A 22,195-nucleotide genomic window follows, 5' to 3' on the forward strand; every position below is an offset into this window, starting at 1 on the left:
GGTGTCGGGTGTTGGCTTGCTGGAGACCCTTGAGACGCGGGGCTGGTGACAGCACAGCAGGCAGAGGGCTGCCTCCGCCGACTCTTCAGCAGCTCATCCAACCTTTGCTCCTGTCCCGCGTGAGGCTGCGGTGTGGCACCCTCCCCCTGGCAGCAGTGCTGCTGGGTGCCTGCGTCCCAGCACTCTGCCCCTCACCTGGGGTGTTGTCGTGGTTTAACTCCGGCTAGCAAAATGCCACAGTAAAGAGATTTAACCCTTTCCTGGCTGAATCCAGCACAGGTGTCCCCGTGCCTCTGCGCCTCGGTGGATCGTGGGAAGGGCAGGGAACACTTCCGAGGCTGTGAGAACAAGTTTCCCTGGAAGAAGATTGGTTCGTTGTGTTCTTTGTAGGGCTGTTCGGCTTTTATGCTGTGTGCCTGAAATCGCAGGGTATGATGAATTAATCGTGTCCTTGTAGTGTAGGCCAAGGCCCCGGACGAGGGGAAAGCATATGATGGTAGTTGGGGATGATTCTCTGTGCTGAGGATATTCCATTCTCAGGTTTATTCTGTTCTGCAGATGAACAAGCTTTTTGTCAGGGGGCCTGTCTCTTCCACGATGTTTTTGATTTGGACTGGAGGGTTTGGTGCTTGGTGGGCTTGACATGAGACACTTCACATTTGTTTGGCTTGCTGCAAATACATGTTTCTGTATGCAGTTTTCAGAACCACTCTAGAAATTCTAAGAGCCAAATTAAATATATGATGAGAACTAAAAACCAGCTTATTTTTCTGAGAATTGTTTTTTTCCAAAGAAATTGTCTATCATTAAAAAAAAAAGAAAAAAAGAAAACACTCTTGTCAATATTCTAATCTTTAAACTCCCTTGGAAAGATGTAATTACAAGTTTTCTAAGCTGTATATTAGTGTTGATCTAGTATGATTTTTTTTTTCCAATAGATCAAACACTAAAATGATTTTTGCCTAAATCCATAGGTGCCAAATTTTCTGGAACAAAACCTGTTGCTCTTTCGCTTGCTGTCTAAACCATGATCTTGCTCCTGATTCAGTGCTGTTCAGCTGTAGGGACACTTCTCCTGTTAGAATTGTTGTTCTGCCCAGGTAATGTGAATGCAATTAAATAAAAAAAATGTGATCTTGGGTCTTAAGAAGTTAACTTTTTAATACCACCTTCAGAAATCATAGTACTATAAAATCCCCAAGAAACGAAAGCTCTGTTAACCTGTAATTTTTATCAGTATCTGAAATTAACAATGCTGGTGACGACATACTTTCTTTTGAATTACTCTAAAGTTTGACTTACAGTTATTTTCAGAAAGTTAATTGAAATATTTCTGATCTGTAAAATGCTGTTGGAGATTAAAACGTGGTTTTGTGAGCACGTGGGAATTGGCAGGGGAAAGGCAGGCTGTGTTTTGTAGGTTCACCCTGTGTGGCTTATCCGGATGAGTACTGGCTGATTCTGCCACGTAAGCACCAAAAGTATTCTTTTAATAGTATGTTGGCAGGATGTCTTTCGGTTGCCTCACCAGTTGATACTCCCAGGAGATAGACTGCAAGCATTAAAAGCGACTGCAAAAGCAGAGAGTTCAGCCCAACTCTTGAGGAACCAGATTTAAATATCAAGCTTCCATATTAAACAGTGTTCCAAAACGCTTTTTGTTGTCCTGGAAGATACCTATGACATCTCGGTAAGGACCCAGGTTAAAAATAGAGCACTGTCCTGGTTTCGTCAGGGATAGTTATATTCTTCCTAGTAGCAGGTATAGTGCTGTGTTTTGGATTTAGGATGAGAACAGGGTTGTAACACACTGATGTTTTAGTTGCTGCTGAGCAGTGCTTACACTAAGTCGAGGACTTCTCAGCTTTTCATACTGCCCTCCCAGTGAGGAGGCTGGGAGGGGAACACGGGCGGGACAGCTGACCCAAACTGGCCAGAGGGACATTCTGGACCATATGGCATCATGCTCAGTATATAAACGAGGGGAAAACTGGCTGCAGGCCGCTGCTCGGGCACTGCTGGACATCAGTTGGTGGGTGGTGAGCAATGCATTGTGCATTGCTTATTTTGTGTATTCTTTTATCATTGTTTTATCTTTTTCTGTCCTGTGAAACAGTCTTTATCTCAACCTACAATTTCCCACCCCACCCCCATCTCACTGTTGGTGGGGAGTGAGTGAACAGCTGTGTAGTGTTTAGCCGCCTGCAAGGTTAAACCACAACAGTCTTTTTTGGTGCCCAACGTGGGGCTCGAAGGGTTGAGAAAATGACAGATCTGACCAGAATGTGTTAAAACACATTTGTTAGGAGTGTTCGTTGTATTAGTTCAATAGCCACTGGTCACCAGGTTGGTTTATTTGCTCTCAGACTTGTGCTTGTTCCCAGGGTTGTGTTGAGTAACCCCTTACTTGCTGTATATGCTCCATTTGTGCTGTTTATCACCTCTGGATACTTGTTACCGTTTTGCTGTACATACGTAAAATTACCAGTCCTGAGACTAATCTGGTATTTGTATGCTGACACTGCCATCATCTCTGTACTTCAGGAACCATCTCTCCGGAACTGTTAATGATAACACTCTCTACCATTTCTCCTCAGAGAACCAGTCTATGGGGCAGATAAGGGGGGATACTTTCCCGGGCTCCTTTATCTTTCTCTTCTTCAGGTTAGTTACAATAGCTCTGGAGAATTTTGAATGTCCTTGGGATGTTCAAACCAGCACATCCTATTGCTGTGTCTCCTGAATGTGTTTCAGGTCCTGTTTAAGGTTAAACAGCTATTTAAGAATAGAACCCAGGGGTCTGTGCTGAGGCTGGGTGGTTGGGAGTGGCAGGGTGTGTGGAGTAGTATGGGCAGGTGCCTAGGGCAGTGGGCACTTCCAGTGTTCTGGATCTTCACCTCTGAGCAAGTGCAGAATCCTGAAACGCTAGTGGAATATTTGGGAAGAGTCTGCTGTCGCGCTGGCAATTCCATAGACACCTAAATCACTGCAACGTGCTGGGGCCTGGCCCGTGGCTACGGGGCCCTGGTCAACACTGCTCAATACTCTCAAGGGGCAGAGGGTCTCTGGATCTGAGGACAAGATGACAGGCACTGCAGCTGACCAGGGAACCAACCCGTGCCAGTATCAGTCACCCCTATACACAAGAATAAATACTGGGAGCAAAAGGTCGTTTAGTAAGGGAAGGCTCTGAACCAGGGCCATCATGAGAAGAGGAGGAGGAAGAGACAGAACTCATAAACAATGCGGAAACCACCTGATCCCTGTCCCTGAGCGAGCCATGAGATATGCCGAAAGATTTCAGTCATCGTCCAGGTGAGCACGTTGTCACCTGGCTGCTCCAGTGCTGGGACAACAGGGCCAGTAGCCTGGAATTAGAGGGTAGGGAAGCCAAGCAGCTGGGATCCCTGTCTAGGCAAGGGGGTATTGACAAGGCAATTGGAAAAGGGACACAAGCCTCATCCTCTGGAGGTGACTTCAAGGAAGATGTTATATGTCACCCAGGCAAATGGACCACCATGGAGAGAGGTATCCCGTACCTGAGGGAATTAGCCATGCTGGAGGTGATTTATGGTGACCTACAGGTATCCAGAGATCCAGATGAAGTCCTGTGCACATGACCCATGTGGCAGAAGTTTGTACGGAGCACACCATCGTTGTATGCCAATGCGTTAGCAGTACCGACCTGGAAGGAAGGAGAGGGGCAAATGGTGGATGAATTGGCTGGCCAATTCTCGCAATATGGAAAAGGTCTCTCTTCCTTCCTACGGGGAGGAAGTGGAGAAACCATCGGAGAAACTGTCCCAGGAGTGCCAGCAGCTCAAAGAGGATATGTCCAGCTCCCCACCTGTACAACCAGTGTGTCCGCTATTAAGGGTCACTCCACTCAAGAGAGAGGATGCACCCCATGGGGCATCCTGTGGTTTTATCTGTGTGACCACAGAGAGGACATGAGGAAGCGGGGTGGCAAATCTACCTCGCCCCTCGAGGCACGGGTACTTGGGTTGCAAGGAAAAATAGAATCATAGAATCATAGAACGGTTTGGGTTGGAAGGGACCTTAAAGATCATCTAGTTCCAACCCCCCTGCCATGGGCAGGGACACCTTCCACTAGACCAGGTTGCTCAAAGCCACATCCAGCCTGGCCTTGAAGACATCCAGGGATGGGGCAGCCACAACATCTCTGGGCAACCTGTTCCAGTGCCTCACCACCCTCTCTGTGAAGAATTTCTTCCTGACATCTAATCTAAACCTCCCTGATTTCAATTTATACCCATTACCCCTTGTCCTATCACTACAGACCCTTGTAAAAAGTCCTCTCCCAGTACCCTTGTAGGCCCCCTTCAGATACTGGAAAACTGCAATGAGTCACAAAAGGGGATTCTTTCAGGAAAATTGCAGCTCAGTTCCCAGTGGGCAGTTCCCCAGAGAGAGTAGAAGGGTTGATCTTATTTCTGATCTTAATAAAGGGACTTTGGTTTGTACTTACAAGAAGTGAGTAACAATCCTATGGCCAGCACTAGAGGGGCCCTGCCTCCAGCCAGGTGGAGGAGAGGGACAGCCAGGTGTGTGGATTCGATGGCCTGGCACATCAGACCCATGGGAGTGGGCCCCGGTGCAGGGTGTACCCTAATGCCATCCAGCTATAAAGGGGCAGAACCCATCTGTATTTCTGGAGTGACAGGGGATCTCGTCAGCTAATTGTGGAGGCTGAAGTGAGTCTAACGGAGGATGAATGGCAGAAGCACCCCATTGTGACTGGCCCAGAGACTCTGTGCAGCCCTGGCATAGACTACCTCAGGAGGGGGTAGTTCAAGGACCCAAAAAGCAGCACTGCAGGTGGTGTCTCACCAGAGTGGAGGAGAGGGGGAGAATCCCCTCCCTCGACCTGCTGGCCAGGCTGCTACGTGGATACAGTTGGCTTTCTGGGGTGCAAGTGCACATTGCTGGGTCATGTTGACTTGCTCTGTGAATTCTTTTATCATTATTACTATTATTGTTTCCCCTTTGCTTTCTGTCCAATTAAACTGTCTTTATCCCAACCCATGAATGTTCCTTCTTTTTCCCCATCCCACTGAGGAGGGGACAGTAGTGAATGGCTGTGTGGTGTTTAGCTGTCTGCCAGCTTCACCACAAGCACCAGCGTACAGTTTTCCGAGGCAGGTGGCTCTTGGGTGCTGCCTCAGGGTTTGGCATTCGGGTGCTGTATAAATATATTTCCAGTATGTGTGTTACAGTAAGGCAGTAGCCTCCTTTGTTAGGCTTTTGGTTGACTGACCTTGTAAAACACATCCTCTACCGCTTTTGTTTTTCTGCTTGCTGAAGACAGGAACAAGTCATCACGATGCCAGCATTGCCTCTGGATGAACTCCAGCTGACAGAAAGGGATCCCAAGACAGGGAAGCTGAGAACTTTACCAGCCCTGGTGAGCTGCATTTTTCCTGAAAGCCACACAAAACCTTTAACGAAGAATTGTCGTATATTCAAGCCTGGGCAAACTAACCCTTTTCCAGGATATGATGAAATCTTGTCAGCTTGCCTGATCAAGAAATTGTTTTCTTTGTGGTTTAGCACATTCAGATAGTTGAGAATTTTATTGCAATGATGGGTAAATGAAAACTTAGTGTTCAACATCTATAATAGACCGCATTCTCCCAGAACTCCTTATTCTTTCGAGGGTCATAGAATCATAGAATCACTAGGTTGGAAAAGACCTTAGAGATCATCCAGTCCAACCGTATCTGTCCACCACTAAACCATCTCTCTCAGCACCTTGAGGGTCAGCTCGATTAGCAATGTTAACATTGCTGCAACAGAGAGAATGCTTGGGGAGCTCTTGCAAGCACTGCGTGAGGTTTAGCTCTGAGCGATATCAATGGGATACGTCCATCCACTTACTGCACCCCATGACCTCCTGTGCTACGGCTTCTGTTTGGTGAAGCCAGAAAAGTAAATCCAAGGTTACCCTTTTCTCCCAAAAAGAAGGCATGGAGAAAGCCTTTTGGGCATGTTGCAGAAGTGGGACCTGCCATTAATGCTGCTTACCTGTGAGGAGGTTTACTCTGGGTATACGTGTGGGTTGAGGCAGAGCTCAGAGCTGCTGCTCACCACTCGCTGTGATTCTCCTTCCAGGGTGGGAGTATTTGGGCAAAGCCTGTTCCATAAGCATTGGAAAGGGCAGTGAAACGTTTCTTCCCTATATTTGGTTGTCATGTCGGTCTGACTTCGTGGAATGTTGTGCAAGAACCGGTTCAGAGAAAAAAGAGTGCAGGCCACATTTCAAAGGCGAGACATTAAGCTGTTGCTCTTGGTTTTGAAGGTGTGGGAGGATTGATTTGCAAGGCTTTTGGTTAATAGAATGCAAGGAGCAACATCTACTGAATTACGAAGGTCTGAAAACATTGCTGATAAATCAGGATACAAACCCACTGATCTGCTGCCTTGAAAGAGGGAATAGCAAATTGTATTAAAGTCTAATCCTGTGTTGGTTTCCTAAACTTCAGTGAGCAGCGCAGACGGTAACTGGACATTCCTGTCACTTGGCCTGTAGTTTTAATGCAGTGTTTTGGCTTCCTGCAGCACCCAGAAATAAAAGCAGATCGGTCTTTTGTGCTATACAGACCACCACCTGTTGTCAGAGACCCTGCTTTAGTGGAAGAATTCTTGGAGCGAGCAAAATTCATTGCAGATGACCTGAACTGGCTTCTGGCTTTACCTCATGACAAATTTTGGTGCCAGGTAATAATTGTTTTGTAGATACTGAAGAAAAAGCATGAACAAAGTGCTTGTAAAAGCCACAGTAGTTTAAATCGTTTTCCCTGAAGACTTGCATATGCTCATTATGTCATTGTCAAGCGTTTCAGTTTTAATTGCTGCACCTTGGAAATCAGTATTTCCCTATAGATTTTTCATTGCAGATTTTAATAGTTTGCTTGTAGTTGATGGTATATGTGTGAATCCTTTAGCACTCTTGAATGTTTTAGATTGCTTTTGAATTTAACTGGGTTGCCCACGAGCGCAGCCTCCGAGTGTGTGACATTCCCTTCTTCCCGTTTCCTTGTCTCTCCTTGTACAAGGTAATATTTGATGAGACGCTTCAGAAGTGTCTGGATTCCTACCTGTGCTATGCCCCGCGCAAGTTCGACGCGCTGCTGGATTGCCATCCGGAGGTGAATGACGTGCAGAAATGTCTTCATAGGTGTGTCTTCCTGACTTTCCTCAGAATGTCCACTCACAAGGAGTCCAAGGTAAATATTTCCATCCTGCACGTGCTCCGGGCTGTGTAGCTTAGGGAAAAAGACAGTTGGGGAAATTAATCGTGTTTCTGACTCGCATGTCCAACCGCGTTCCTCTCCCTGGCGGTTTTCATCAGTCTGTGTCTCCATATGGAGCTGATACTTCAGCTCTGAGTGGCTCTCTGAACTACGCAACCCTTCCTTAGGATGGAGATCCAGGCAATCCAGGAAGTAATCGCAGGTTAGCCACGTGTGGTGGTGTGAAACATGGCTGTAAGAGGGAAGAAGAGCAAGTTGGCCACTGTACGGCCGCATGGAGCTGGGGCTCTTCAGGCCATCAGTAGCTGAGCGCTCGCTCCCTCCGTGCCGTGTCGCGTAATCCCTGCTAACACTTGGCTCTCCTTGAACTTTCCCCAAGTTTTGGACACACAATGAAATTGCTTTAAATTACTGTTTTCTTGGCATCTTAATTGAAAGATGTACTCAACCCTAATTGTGGGAGTGCAGCTCCCATTGGGAGCTGTGGAATTTTCACAAGGCCTTTGGGCAGGATGAGTGAGGCACCTTGTGTTTCAGCAATTACTCCCTTGATATCCTCGTTGGTTCATGATGTGTTATTTAGTGATGTATTGCTTCTCTTGATTACCACAATGGGGACATTCAGGACATTTTGAGGAAAGTTCTTGGGGTGGGAGTTGGAGGACTGGGGGTGGGAACAGGTAGAAGGAATGCTGGAGCCTGCCACTGGCACCACTTCAGCAACAGTACTGACACCTCTATGGTGTCTTTCATTCCAGGGTCTGATTAAATCTTACCTCTCCAGTGAGGCAGACAGGCATTTGAAACCATTTCATAGTTGAGTAATTTGAAGAGAATGAATAGTCTGTTGTCATGCGGGCAGTCAGCGGGAGTTCTAGAAATTGGACCTAGCCAGCGTAAAGCCCCGTCCCTCGGCGTTAGCAGGGAAATGTGCCTGCTGCCTTTCACTGTGAGTGAAAACATTTGCTATCACAGGCAAATTTGTCTTCTGAAAATCCGAAATCACGTTTCAGCTTGCCTTGTCTCAGTGTTAAAAGGCGATGGAATTTTTGTCATCTGGAATTTTAGAAGACGTTCCTTCAATGTTGACTGGGTTTTTGACAGTGTTCTAGCAGTCAGGGTATAATGCTTCAGTTTCTGCATTTTCTTCCTACTGGTGCAGTTGTCTTTGGTGCTGTGATTCTACTCCTCCAGGGTACCAGTAACCTCAGGCTGTGATCCCCTGTCTATTTTTCTGCATCAGTGCCAGTTAAACTGTTCCTATGCCTGGTTACTTATTCCTGCTCCTGAGCTGAGCCGTTCTTTTGTCAGCTCAGATATTTATTTGGCCATGTCGTGAGCCAGGTCTAGGAACTGAACAAACTGTAGGTAGCTTCTTGTTTTCACTTCTTGGTTGGTTGCTTCACCTCGTGGTGCAGCCTGGCCCTGAGAGCCGTGTGAGGCCAGCGGGGTGGGTGGTGGATGGCAGGGACAAGCAGCTGGGAACATGGGGATGGAGGGCTCTGTGGAAGCTGGTGTAAGCCGAGCTGCTGCCTTCTATGAAACAAAATCCTTAATACACCTTTGAGAGATGGTTTTACAGGTGCTGTTATAATGTTGGAGTTCTTGTAGAGTGAGATATGGATTATCCTTTAAATTACCTTTTTTGTTTTCTTTGTAGGATCATTTTATCACTCCCTCTGTCTTTGGAGAAATTATTTACAATAATTTCCTGTTTGACATCCCCAAGATTCTGGATCTCTGTGTGCTTTTTGGGAAAGGAAATGGTCTCCTTCTCCAGAAGATGATTGGTTAGTTAAAACCAAGGAACAACTTGTTGCATTTAGGCTTTTGCTTACTCCTGTAATGGCAACTGATGAGTAGAGTTTTAAACCAGTGTTACTGCTCTGAAAATGAATTGTTCGGTAGCAACTAGAATCTATAATTTCTATAATTTTCTATAATGTCAGATTACTTTTTTCTTGTGAACTTTATTTATGCTGAGAAAAGCAACAGGACACAATGCTTATCTGTCCTGAGCGAGGGCCATGGCGTTAGACATCAACCCAGGCTCAGTTGTGCCTCAGCAGTTGTTTCCCATGCCAATCAAATGTGTTCTCAGCCACTGTAAGAGGACCACAAGGGCTCTGTAAAATCCTGGTAGAGATGGGAAGGGGCAAACAATTCAATTCCTGGACAGGGAGGGAGAGGAGAGTTAGAAGATGGGGCACAGTCCAACATCGCATGAGTACTTCTGTTCCCAGAGTTGGGAGCCAAGTGAAAGGTGCAGCATGAGGTAATCACTGGGAGAACTTGAAGTTTCAACGAAGGCATTGATTTATTTAGTGCCTTCAAACCACAATAGAGCATTGCTCAATCTGTGCTTATCCCTAGATTTCTCTGTATCTGTACAGCCAGCCTTAGTGCAAGTGCGTATTGAGTAGTGTCTCAGCCTTGGACGCCAGAACCTGCCCGACGAAGACAGGGCACGTTGGTGTAGCTTCTGCATTTATCCTGTGCCCCTTTCACAAGGGAACCACTTCTGTCCTTTAGCATCCACCTGAGCACAGATGGAAGAGTACCTTGGATTAAGTGAGCTCTTCTTCCTAAATTCTAACCCACTTTGTCTGCAGTTCATGTAATGGAACTTTTACCTTTCTTTGGTAGCTATTTGTGTCTCATTTCCAAGTCAATATCTAGTGCTTCTCATGTTAGTCATGGGATGCAGCCAAATTTCCAGACCAGAAAAGCTTAGACAAAACTTTGCATTTTTTAATCCCTTTATCCTTTATCAGTAGCTTCCACTCTAAATTCATCTGTCAAGCCTCAGAGGTGGAAAGAACGCATGGCAAGACAGATAGTTCTCTTTCAGATGCTTAGATTATCTGGGTTTTAAAATATTCCAAAGAAGACCTAGGCGTATGAAACCTCATTTGAATTACACGTGCTCTGGAGCACAGCACAATAGTGCTGCACCAAGTGACCAGTGATTTGCTCAACTGATTATTTGCATTACATTGTGACAACAATGGTGTGAGCAGTTCTGGTGTGTAATTCATAACTTGATAAACTTGAGATTCTTCTCAGGGTATAAATTTTTGTGAAACCTGTCTCGTAACTCATACCCGTGCTCTGTCCTTGCTGGAGAACTCTGTTAATTTTCATGGTCTGAACAGTAATTCACAGGAAAATAGGCAGCCTCTGTGCTTACTTGGTGAGGATTTATGGTACACCATTACTCAGTGGAGTATTTTGTAAAGATAATGAAGTCCTAGTATCATAATAGCAGGTATTACTAAAGCCTCATTACCTGTAAGAAATATTCTGCAGAACATTTTCTGGTGTATGCTGAACTGTTATCAGTAATTAAAAGTCAACTCCAGTCGTCAAATAAAGGAACCGGGGATGTTTAGCCATAGTGTTTGCATTATTCATTGATTCAGCCGATGGGGCGTGAATCATCTAACATCTCGTTGGCTCTGGGCACGTTCTCCTTGCCTGGTGCTGGAGAGGTGCTGGGCCAGCTTTACAGGAGTAGGCCCTGCGCAGGAGTTGAGGAGGGAGCCTGTGCCCCTCTCCTAGGTGGTGGTTAGCTCTATGGGGGGGTGAGGGGGTTGTCGGCAAGTACAAGTACATCTGGTGCAAGTTTGCTTGGCGTGAATGTCTGAACTAATGAGAAATGGTGTCCCTCCCCTTCTCAGAGAATATCTTCATGCAGCAGCCAAGTTACTTCGGTGACCTAGACGAAACGCTGCCCACTGTCCTGCAGGTACTGCTTTCCTGCTTAGCCTGGGGCTTGGATTTCATCTGGAACCGTGGCATAGCTTAGAGGGTGGAAGGGGGCAAATGTCATCATAGGCAGAATGTATCTGCTAGTCCTTACTTTCTCTAGTTTGTGCTGATGTGTGTCAGGTGGGTTTTGAACATTTATCTAAAACTATTACTTGATGACTCTTCCCTGTTACCTTCAGCTTCTGGCCTTCTCCGCATTTAATCTCAAGGAATTTTTGCTGGGCAGTTCAAAAAGTATTCTCTGTATCCCGTCTCAAAGCAGGGCGAGCACTGAAACGCAAACCAACAAAACAGGCCGTGAGAGGTAGCCAAGACTTGACATAGTAGAATGGGTTAGCGTTAACACTGCAAGTTCTCAGGAGTAAACGAAAATCTGGTGGAAGGGGTGCATTGTTGCCGTACAGAAGGTATTTAGCACCTCTCTGTGTCTAAGCTGTCATTTTATAAGCAGCTTTTATATTCCTCAGTCTCGGGAAGCAGGTTTCACATTTAACCTGAGAGGGGAGTCAGAATCCCTTGGCATCTTTGTACCCTGACAATCTCATGTTTATGTCCTCAAAAAGCTCACCTGTGCACAAAAATAAACCACCCCAAGATACTGTTTACATCTTTATTTATAAACAAGAACCACAAAATCTGTCCTGCCAACCTCAGGGGAGCGGGCAGGAAGCCTTTGGGACTAGCTCATAAGCAGGAGGTGGTGGTAACTTCCCAGTCCCATTGCAAACAGGGAATAGGGATCCCGGGCGGTCTGCCAGTGTTGGCCTTGCTGGCTGATTTTCCTCACATAGCTGAGATTTGGATGAGCTGCAGCCCTGTCTCGGCCCCCCCGCCACATGCAGCTGCACTTAAATTGCACACAAGTCACATGGAATTTCAGAAAGGCAGCGTGGCCCTTCCTGCTGCAGCCTGCAAGAGTCTGTTACACCTTCCCTCTAATCACAAATTGCATATAAAGCATCTCTCTCTGCTTTCCCCTGTCTGTTCTGACACTGTTCTCTTCTCTTGATCTAGGTGTTCAACAATATTTTGCATAAGTGTGGTTTGCAGTGTGAAGGAGCCTCTGCTGAGCCCCAGAAATTGGAAGAAAGAGTAAACGTGACTCCGGGAAACATGCCCCTCCAGGTAGAACTACTGTGCCCTGCACGTTACTGTTTGTTGTCCTGCAGACTGACCGTCCGTGGAGCAGTGAGACCACAGAGGGTCATTCTGTTCCCACATACTAGTGGCTCACAGAGCACATGGTTCCATGTCATTGTTTCACTGTTTGTCATATGACCTGATGATAAAGCCTTTCCACTGCGAGTTGGTTGCTTTGCTCGTGTGCAGTCCAACCATCTCTGCTGTATCATGGGTTCTTGTTAACCCTGGTGTCTTTTTCGCTGAACCAGCTGATAGGTACCATAACCGAGCATCTGACGGAAGTCTCCACATAACCCCGACAGTGGTCAGAGTTGAGCTTTTCAGAAATGTTTAACAGTGTGCTTTAATTTTGATCCTGTGCAAAGACAGGCCCCATCTCAGTGAGCAGTCTTGTACAAAATCTTAGTCATACAGCTGTATGTGGGAGTTGTTACAGATACCCTGGAAGTGTATCTTGCACTGGAATGAATCACGGAACTATCCCTTGAGTTTACAGGAAGTATTGCTGCTATGCGGTGCTTCCAGCAGGATGGGGAAGAATACTGCATGCAGAGGATGTATAGAGGGCAGAGCCACTGTCCAAAACAGGATGCAATGAGGATTCTTGTACTTTCACAGAATCTTTAATGAGAGTGAGCAGTTGGGATTGTATTATCATAGAATCACAGAATAGTTTGGGTTGGAAGGGAGCTTAAAGCCCCCCAGTCCCATCCCCTGCCATGGGCAGGGCCACCTTCCACTAGACCAGGTTGCTCCAAGCCTCATCCAGCCTGGCCTTGGATACTTCCAGGGATGGGGCATCCACAGCTTCTCTGGGCAACCTGTCCCAGTCCCTCCCCACCCTCTCCGGGAAGAAATTATGGATGTTTAAAAACTAGCAGTTTCAGTAGGGATGCTGTCACAACGGGGTCTAGAGGCAGAGACGTGTTGAGCCTGCCGTCAACCATAAACACTCTTTGTGCAGTTGGAAAAAAGGCTTGGTCTGAACATGATGTGTCCCTGTTAATGAGTTATGCTGTGTTCCTAGGAAAACTTGTCTGGCTTTTCTCTCAGTAATTGCTCTTTCTCTCTCAGGAGCTGAAGGATATTGTGCTGTACTTATGTGACACTTGCACAACACTCTGGGCGTTTCTTGATGTCTTCCCATTGGCTTGCCAGACCTTCCAAAAACATGATTTTTGCTACAGGTACACCTTGAACTGCAGACAGAGCTTGTCTTGGCGAAGAGAAAATACTCAATGTGCTGCTGTGTGCTGCCCTGGTGCCCTCATCGTTAAACGAGTGGAGATTAATGCAGCTGGAGATTGCTAGGCTCACGCTGGCAGGAGTACAGCGGCTCCTGGGAAAGAAGTTAGTGTACGGATGCCTAGAGTCGGTCTGCTACCTGGGTGATCCTAGAGCCGGGCAACCAGTGCCGTTTCAAAACCCAGCTGAACAGTACCCGGTGTGCTTTGACAGGGGTGGAGAGGGATGAGCAGAAAAGAGTTATGAACAAAAAGAACTTCCTGTCATAGGACCTGAAGCAAGGGAAGTAGAAAGTATTTCAGAGCGATAGTGCGTCAAGGTCTGAAAATAAACATATTTCTTTGTTATGCTTAAGTTTTATGCTAGAAAATATCAGAGAGGTTTGGCAAAAGTTGAGTGCCTGGGAGGGGCTGACAAGCCATCGCTATCACATCTGGGCTGACAGCTAATTCCCTGTCCAACTGCATCACAGTGGTGATGAGTCAGGCTGGTCTCAAGGACCAGTCTCTGTGTTCGCACAGGAGCTTCGAGTCCTTCGGAGGTGCTTACCTGGCTTGCTCCAGGTGTTTTGGGCGCCCAGGTCATCTTGTAGAGTCGTGCTCTAACAGCCTTTGTTTGGGACCGAGTGAAGTGTTAATTTATTGTCCTTATTTCCCCTGTTTTGTTTGCTTGTTAGCGTGAAGAACACACACTTGTGTTTTGTTGCCAATCGTGCTGCAGACCTCTGAAGTCTTGCAGCTGCCAGTGGTTTATGGACCGCAGGCTGAGTAATGCTGCTCTGGGCTGTGTAGGCTTCTGTCCTCTTTGGATGTTTGGAGTTGGTTATTGAAGGAAGAGCAGATTGGTGGACTGCTGGTGGCTGTTTGTACTGGCAAGCAGCGCTGCTTGCACGCTTGGTTACTCAGAGGAGGAAAGCCTTTTGCTTTTAATTCTACTGTTGATGTCAGAGATGTGCTAAAATGGTCTTGGTCTCTGTGCAGTGGGACAGCAGCAACGTTCTCATTACTTCTCAATATGGACTAATGACTGGGTCTTTGGAGTGTGGGGAGGGAAAACTGATTGCCCTGTCATCTTTTAGGAACCTCTGCCAGTCTGAGTCAATCTGCTGGCACTTGCTAATTTCTCTCCCTGACTAGAAGTTATCAACCAGCTTCTGCTACATTTGCCTCAAGGATGCTCATTTAACATGTTTGGCTCTTAATAGGAGACACGGACAAAATGTTCCTAATGGAGCCTCTGCTCCTCAGTTCATTTGCACAAAGTGCTGTAACCCATCATTTGTGACATCCAAGTGCTGAGGACGCAGTCCTGGCTGTTACGCTGCGGGGGTGTTTCTCTGCATCTCCGGGTGCTCTGTCCCTGAAGGAAAGGGTTTGCGTGGGCTGCTTGGCACGTAAAACTGGACCAAGCCAACTTTCTTCTTCATCCCTGCCCCATCCTACCAAAACATCCTCTTAAGCTTTCTGCATTTCAGATGCCTTCATCTAAATGCGCACCTAGAGCAGAGCTGAATAGCAAGACCAGTGGGACTGTATTGGAAATCGTATCCTGTTTCTTACCAATTTTCAGCATGCAGCAGCTTAGGGCCACAGGGATACTGCAGTGGGAGGAGGTGTTTTGGGATGCGCTCAAGCATGTCAGCACATTGTAGACTGCAAGTTTGTGCCTGGGATGTTTGTTGGTTGGGCAGATTGTTCTGTTCTGTACATTGGTGCTTTTCCAACCTGCTTCTTTGCCTCTGTCTTCAGAGATGCCTTCGTGCTTTCCTCGGAGTGCTGCTCGTTGTGTATTGCACATGTACTTGATTGGGTTTCGGGGAACAAATAACAAAATGGGGTTCTGCTCGTGAGGAGAATTTAGTGAAATTAACCATTTGATTTGTCTTTTAGCAAGAGGTTTTTGAAACCTCAGTTACTCTTTTGTTGCCCCTTTCTACAGATTAGCTTCGTTTTATGAACTGGCAATTCCTGAGCTGGAATCTGCAATTAAGAAGAGGCATTATGAGGATAACAGGTGAGAATTTCTGCAAAAGCTTCCCTTTTCAGTAAGGCTTTCCCAAGGCTTAGTTAAAAATTCCCGTCGTGCTGCTTTATCCACCTCAGTAGAGTCTACTGCCTCTGTGGGCTTTTTTTTTTTTTTGGTGCTGCTTCAAAGAACTCTGAAGAGATGGCTTTTGTAATTCCAAATTTTCCTGGGCAGTGGGGTGACTAATGATTTCTTTCACTGCTGTCTAAGAAGAAACTGGATGGGAGAAGCATTCAAATAGTAACAGAGTGTGGAAACACGAATGGTATCTCTGTGCATGGATTGGTCTCATTTTAAGGCACAGCTTGTGCTGGTACAGTGGCGATCTCGTGTGTCCAGCTGTCAGGACAATTGGTGATTGAGACCAACTTTGTTTAGAGCATGGATTTGCCTTAATGACTGTGAAATAGCTCTGATCTCTGGTCCTCGCAGCAAAGAGATGAGCCTGCTAATGAAATCTTCCTCTAGACGGTTACTTCTGGAGTAAAAGTGTGTTAAAGAATCAGACTTCTTGTGCTGACACCAACAGTACCTTTTACTCTCTCTGCAGTGTTTTTGCTGATTTGTGGAGGAGAATTTCACATTCCAGAAAGAAGATGATAGAAGCTTTTCACATTCTAATCAACCAAGTCTGTCTGCAGCCCATCTTAGAAAGCAGGTATTGACACGGGGACACTGTGTACCAGCCAGTTCTGACTTGCTGTTGTCGGGGAGATTGTTTCCCTGCTTTCAGATTTACTGGAGGAAATGAAGGGATATTGCTATTTGTGTTGGGGTTAAGATCTGAAGTCTGTTGTCCTGCATAGCAGGATTGTTTCAGATGAAGCTATATGATCCAGAACTGGTGGTGAGCTGTGTGTTGAGCCCACGAGAGTGGGATAACGCTGGGTCCAATGAGCTTTCTAAGCTCAGTTTATGGCTGAGTTGCAAATTCCAATGGTGTGTGTGAAGACACCTTGACTGAGACACCATAGAAGTGGTGCAGTGTTACAGATCCCTGAAAACTGGTTTCAAATCCAGATACTGGTGTCTTTATCTAGTTCTTCCCCCTTCCTGTTGTGAAAATTGTTAACTGATAGCTCTATGAGTAGCCTCAAAATGAAGGCAAGTATAACTATCCTTATTTTACAAGAGAGAAGTGAAATGACCCTAAATCACTCTGCATGCTGGGGACAGAGCCAAGAACCTAGATCTTGACTGTGAGGCCAGTGCTCCCTCGGGCAGTCTCTCTGCCTGTGTTTGTTCCAGGTTTTGTATCTTGCTGGTCTCTGTGGCTCTTGTTCCGCTTGAGTATTTTCCCTGGTTTGATGTCAGTGAAGTTGTCCAAGAAGATGAGGAAGGTCTGTTGGTGGAATTCTGTATTGAGACCTGGACTGTCACCCAATCCAATCCTTAAAGGAGCAACAGCAGCCTTGCCTTACCCTTGCTTACCTGAGCATTGCCTTTCAGTACCCGCTGGAATATTGAAAGTATAAACAAACCAAGGAGTGTAACATGTTCAGATTCCGAGGCATTAAGGACTGTATATGCACTTCAAAAGTAGCCAAGGGCAGCTCCAGAAACTCATTGCCAGTTTGCCAAGAGCCGAGGCTACTGTGAAAATTATGTGTTCCTGGAGAAACACCTTTTTCTTAACGCTGGTCTACTGCAGAGAGCGTTCTGTGTCGCTGCGAGGGCTTGATGCCTCAGCAGCAGTGGGCGGTTTAGGTGCTATAGCAGCAAGGTTGCAAGGGGAGTTTGCTTGGCGTGTGTTCTTGCCTAGGTGAGCGCATACTTCGTGGGAGGTTCACTGGTATAATCCCAAGACATATAATAAGAGCACAATTACAAAAGTGCTACACGCCCTTTTCTGCTTATTGCAAGTCTGAGGCATCAAAATATAATTTGTAAAGTCTGTCTCAAGTCTTGTAATTCTAACAGTGATAGGGCTTCAGATCTTGCTGGATGAATTGTTTGCTGAAGCCATAAAAGAAACTTCTTTCCCTTTGACCCTTTGCTCTTGTAAAAACCGACAAGTGGTCATCTATTTTCAAATGAGTTCTTCCTTTGATGTGTGAGTGTGACTAGTTTGGCTAGCGAGGCAGAATGCTGAGATTGTGCAATGCGGTAGGTTTACCACTGAGTTGTTCACTCTGTTGTGCCATTGTTTTTTGCAGCTGCGAGAATATTCAGCCCTTTATTGAGGAATTTCTACAGATCTTCACTTCGGTGCTTCAGGAAAGGAGGTGAGTCTGGCTGAAAGAGGCCCAAGGGGAGGGTCAGCTTGCCTTCCTCTTCCATTCTTTACAACAGAATTGCCCGAGACATTATTATGAGGCGTTACGGTGCGTTTGGGAGTCAGAAATCATTCTAACTGGTTGGGAGAACGGCTGTGAGAGGATGTCAGACTGCAGTACAGGCTTGATTGTAAAGGTGAGGAGGGTGTCGCATGACGCTGGAGAATGTTATTCTTCACTCTCTTTAATCCAGGCTTTCAAAGTGGAGGATAGCAATTTAGCCATTAGCTGCCTTGACAAGTGAGGCTATTATTACTAATCCATGCTTTTCAACCGGGGTGAACAGCCCAGAAAGACATTAAGTGCTAATGCTGAAGATGCAGAGTGAGTAAGGGCAGAACTGGGAATTTGATCTCGCCCTCCTGGCGGTGCTGTCGTTCTGGTCGCGTTCAAGTCTTAAACCATATTTTCTCTGCAATGGGGCACGGGGTTACAGGTCTTAACATCACGCGGAGCGGTGCGACTGGCTCGGATGGCCTGGGGGGAAGTGTTGCTCCAGTGTAATGGGGGCAGAATAGGAGATGGCAGCTCGGTATTGGGAGAGAGGTTACGTGGGGAAGAGAGGTTACGTGTGTTCCTGCCCGAGCAGTGAGGAAGTCCAAGTGGCGTGGCAGGGATGGCAGCGTGAGACAGGCCTGATTTATTGAGGTCGACGGATTAAACTTGCTTCTGCCTTTTCAGATTTCTCCGTGACTACGATGAGCTGTTTCCCATTGAGGATGATGTCAGCCTGCTTCAGCAAGCATCCTCCACGCTGTATCCTCTGCCGTCACCATGGGGTTTTGCAGACCTGGCTACTCTTAGTTTCCTTCACGCCAGTGGCACTTCCCTGTGGCTGCCTCGGGTTAAGCTGTGTGGCTGGCAATGAGTGATGGGGGTTTGTGTTTGGGGTTTTTTGAGAGAAAAAAGGGGGGAATGTTGACATAGGCACAGGCTTGGGAGTTGCTGAAAATCACAAGACAAGGTCTGAATTAGTGCACATAGAAATATCCTTAATGCTTTCCTCTTAGAGATGAGACCAGGACAGCTTACATTGTCCAGGCAGTGGAAAGCGCCTGGGAAGGGGTAGACAGGAAAAAAGCACAAGTCACTAAAGATCCCCTCCCAGCAGCACCTAATGGAGCATCAGCAGAAGGGGAGAGCGCTGCTGAGGACATGGAAGAGCTTGGGGCTGCGTATGCATCAGGGGATGAGGTGAGTAGAGCTGTGTGTGGGTTCCATTCTTTTTGTCCGTACTTCACTCGTCTGTGAAGAGAGGGTTGGTTTGCTCGGGCTGGGGGCTTTTCTTACCTTTGCTAGGTTTCAGTGCAGCCCCATGTGCCTTGTGAAATGAGAAACAAAGCTACAACTGAATCCCAGCTTTATGTTTGGGCAGACTGCTTCTAATTCCCGTTGGCTTGGGTTTCCTGTGGCTGTGGTTCATTCAGATACTGTGCTTCGTCACTGTACTCCTTGTGCATGTGTTTTAAACGCACAGCTCGTACGTTATTTCAGGAAAGGGTTCTCCCAAGTGTCCTTGCTGGCTCAGGGACAGACAAAAGTAGTTCTGTCACCAAGTCTGTGCCATAGGCCTTGTGCAGTCTGAACAACTAAGCTGATTTTTCCTCTTCTGGATTCAGTCTTTGACTTCTTTGTGTTTAAATTCTGATAAGCCAGGCTCCCTTTTTCCCTTTAAATGCACGTGCCTGCCTTCCCTCCCTGCTGTCTCTGTCCAGTAATGCCCCCGGTTCTGTTTGGTGTCTGTAGTGTGCCGGAGCAGCTGCTGCGCCCGTTGCCAAGGTGTCAGGGGTGGAGCTGGACTCTCTCATCTCTCAAGTGAAAGACTTGCTGCCAGACCTTGGGGAGGGCTTCATCCTGGCCTGCCTGGAAGAGTACGGGTACAACACGGAGCAAGTGATCAACAACATTCTAGAAGATAAGCTGGTGCCATACTTGGATAAGCTGGACCGATCAATGCCAAGGTGTGGAATAACTTCTGCATGGCTTTGAAGCCTTTTGGCTTGCATTTCTGGGTTGTCATTTAACATCGTTCTGATTGAAGGTTAGACACTTGCAGAGCTCTAAGAAGTCGCATGTGCATTTTCTTGGGGTAAATAGCTGCCGTGAGAGCTTCTCATCGCCATCTGCCGCTGGCTTTCTGCCCTCCTTGTGTCCCTGCAGAGGACTAGGGCATTCACGGGTCAGCATTTCAGTAGAGCAGATGCTGCGTTGTTTTGTGGGGAGACAGGAATCCTTGTACGCTAAACACTCAAATAAGAGCCATTAAAATCCCACCATGGGGACATTGGCTGAGCCTGGGCTGGGCAATAGAATGTGTTGCTTTCAAAAGTTATTTTACTGCAGAGGAGAGGTGGTAGGTGTTAAAATCCCACCTGTCCTGCAGGAAAAGGTGTCTTCAAAGGAACTCGTCCAGCTGAAACTCGGCCTGTGGGGAGGGTCACATACTGTATTTGACAGGCTGCTGTACTGTGATTGAAGTCAGCCTTGAGAGAGACTAGAAGTGGCAATTCAGATTCCTTTTTATCTGCACACTGGCAAACGTGCCAGGCTTGTGCTCGCTTCTCTGGGTTGCACGTGGGATGTAGGGTTTCTAGCTGGCAGGGGAGTCGAGTTGGTTTAGTTCATCTGCAGCTGCTCGCGTGTGTTTGTGCTGCAACAGCAGTTTCTGAGTGTCAGGATGTGAATGTGCTGTTTGTTCACATCTCGTTTGATATCCATTCGGGCAGACTGTCTCATTGTTGCATTAAAAAAGGAAAGCATCTTTATCAGAAAAAATTCTGTGAAAGAATCTTAGTTTTGCACAAATCTTCATGCCTTCAGAGTCAGATCTGCTGACTTTGGCCCAGATGATGTGGGGTGGGATTTTGGAAAGGTTGGGGTTGGTTTTCTGCAGAGCCAGCAGTTACAGAAGATAGGGCTGGTTTGGTTTTTTTTTTTTCCCCTGCCTCTTGCATCTTGAAACAAAACAGTCAGTTCAATAGCAAATGCAGAATTTTGATCACTGCTGGTTTGAGAAGCGAGCACAGCAGCATTTTCAGATGCCCAGCTGAGCTAACAGCACCAACAAAACAAATGTAAAAATAACAGTCTTTTGACTTATAAGTTGAACAAATGTAAACCTGGAACCCTGAGAAAGAATTAAGAAGGAACCATAGGGAGATAAATATCCTGAAATCAACAGCAGCAAATTATTGGAATTTTTTCCAGCATGTAATTCATCATACTTAGTGTTTGGCTTTACTGAGTCACTGTTTCAGACCAGGCAGTCTGAATATTCCGTGCTGCTGTACAGTTTTACTTGTTCTTAAGTGAACAGAAGAACTTTCTTTTTGCATTCTGTAAGTTGCTGTAGTTTCCCCACAAAGATCAGCCTCAAAAACTGCCTTTTACCGCAGACTGCTGTCACGCAGCGGTTGTGCCTGCGCTGTGGCGCAGCTGTGACACGGAGGAATAGCCGGCTGTGAGCCGGCGCCACAAGAAGGACCCTGACATGCTGTGGGTGACTGCGAGGCTGACAAAGAATAAACCAAGGTCTCGGGGAGGAGAAGACTTGGTCTTCCTCAGTTCACCTTTGTTTTTATTCTCTCTCCCTCCTCCTTCTTTTGGACAGGCAGCTGAAGCCAGACCCTACTCCTCTAGTCACTTCTCGCTATAACGTTTTCCAGAACGATGAGTTTGATGTTTTCAGTAGGGACTCGGTGGATGTTTCTCGGATACAAAAAGGCAAACGGTGAGTACCGTGCACCCTTAATTAACCCTGTCAGGAGGAATAAGTATCTGTGAACCTGCAAATTTATTTCTCGTACAAACCTCCTGCAGGAATTTGTTGGCAGGGGGTAAGGCTGATCAAAAATGTTTCCCACCTGTTTCTTCCGTTTCTCTGGGAAAGGAAAATGAAGTATTAGGAGGTTGGTTTCAGTTAGTGTTTTTCCTAATTGGCTTTCCTCAGTACGCTCCTAGAGATTGCTTTGCCAAGCTCATTTGTAATGTCAGGCTCCTGCTTTTTGGTCTTAATGTTAAACTTGTACTGAACAACAAACCTTGGAAAGCAATCATCTACTAGCCTGGGATTGTGGCTTAGAATTGAGAATGTATAATGACTTGGTTTAGATCCAAGTGAAGCTTCGGTATCCATCTACTTCAGAATCTGATAACGCTCGGTGGCTTAGACTCCTTTTGTTGTTCCTGCTGCTGTAAGCTTCCTGCAGAAGGGCATTGCCTTTGCTTTCTGCCTTGTTTGGCATGTCATTCTGTGCCACGCTCCATGCAAATTTAGGTTGGGGCATTGTCCTCCTGTTGATGTCAACTGTATCTCTATAATGTGGGTGATTTGTTTCAGATTCTCTTTATACGCTTTCTCTAACAAGCCACGTCCGGTGATTTATGTTCTGTGTAAACAGATACCGATGTAAAGAAAGTCTGTCTGGAGACTTGGTCACATGACCCTGGGAGCTCCCAGTT

At 46.5% G+C, this 22,195-nt stretch overlaps 1 protein-coding gene across 1 annotated transcript; it reads left to right on the plus strand.

Annotated features, from left to right (window-relative positions):
* Window positions 1–5,344: 5,344 nt before the first annotated feature.
* ASCC2 (activating signal cointegrator 1 complex subunit 2) lies at window positions 5,345–21,464 on the plus strand (the record flags this gene model as incomplete). The annotated part of the gene is made up of 14 exons (XM_010152168.1): window positions 5,345–5,425; window positions 6,580–6,738; window positions 7,077–7,247; window positions 8,935–9,064; window positions 10,955–11,022; window positions 12,060–12,170; window positions 13,263–13,375; window positions 15,372–15,446; window positions 16,009–16,116; window positions 17,615–17,683; window positions 18,416–18,490; window positions 18,745–18,928; window positions 19,481–19,695; window positions 21,345–21,464. Coding segments are annotated over exons 1-14 (1,679 nt in total), but the record flags the coding sequence as incomplete, so codon positions are not given.
* Window positions 21,465–22,195: the final 731 nt, after the last annotated feature.

This window comes from Eurypyga helias, unplaced genomic scaffold (genome assembly GCF_000690775.1).
Source record: "Eurypyga helias isolate BGI_N326 unplaced genomic scaffold, ASM69077v1 scaffold3205, whole genome shotgun sequence".
In the NCBI taxonomy this organism is placed as follows: Eukaryota; Metazoa; Chordata; class Aves; order Eurypygiformes; family Eurypygidae; genus Eurypyga; species Eurypyga helias.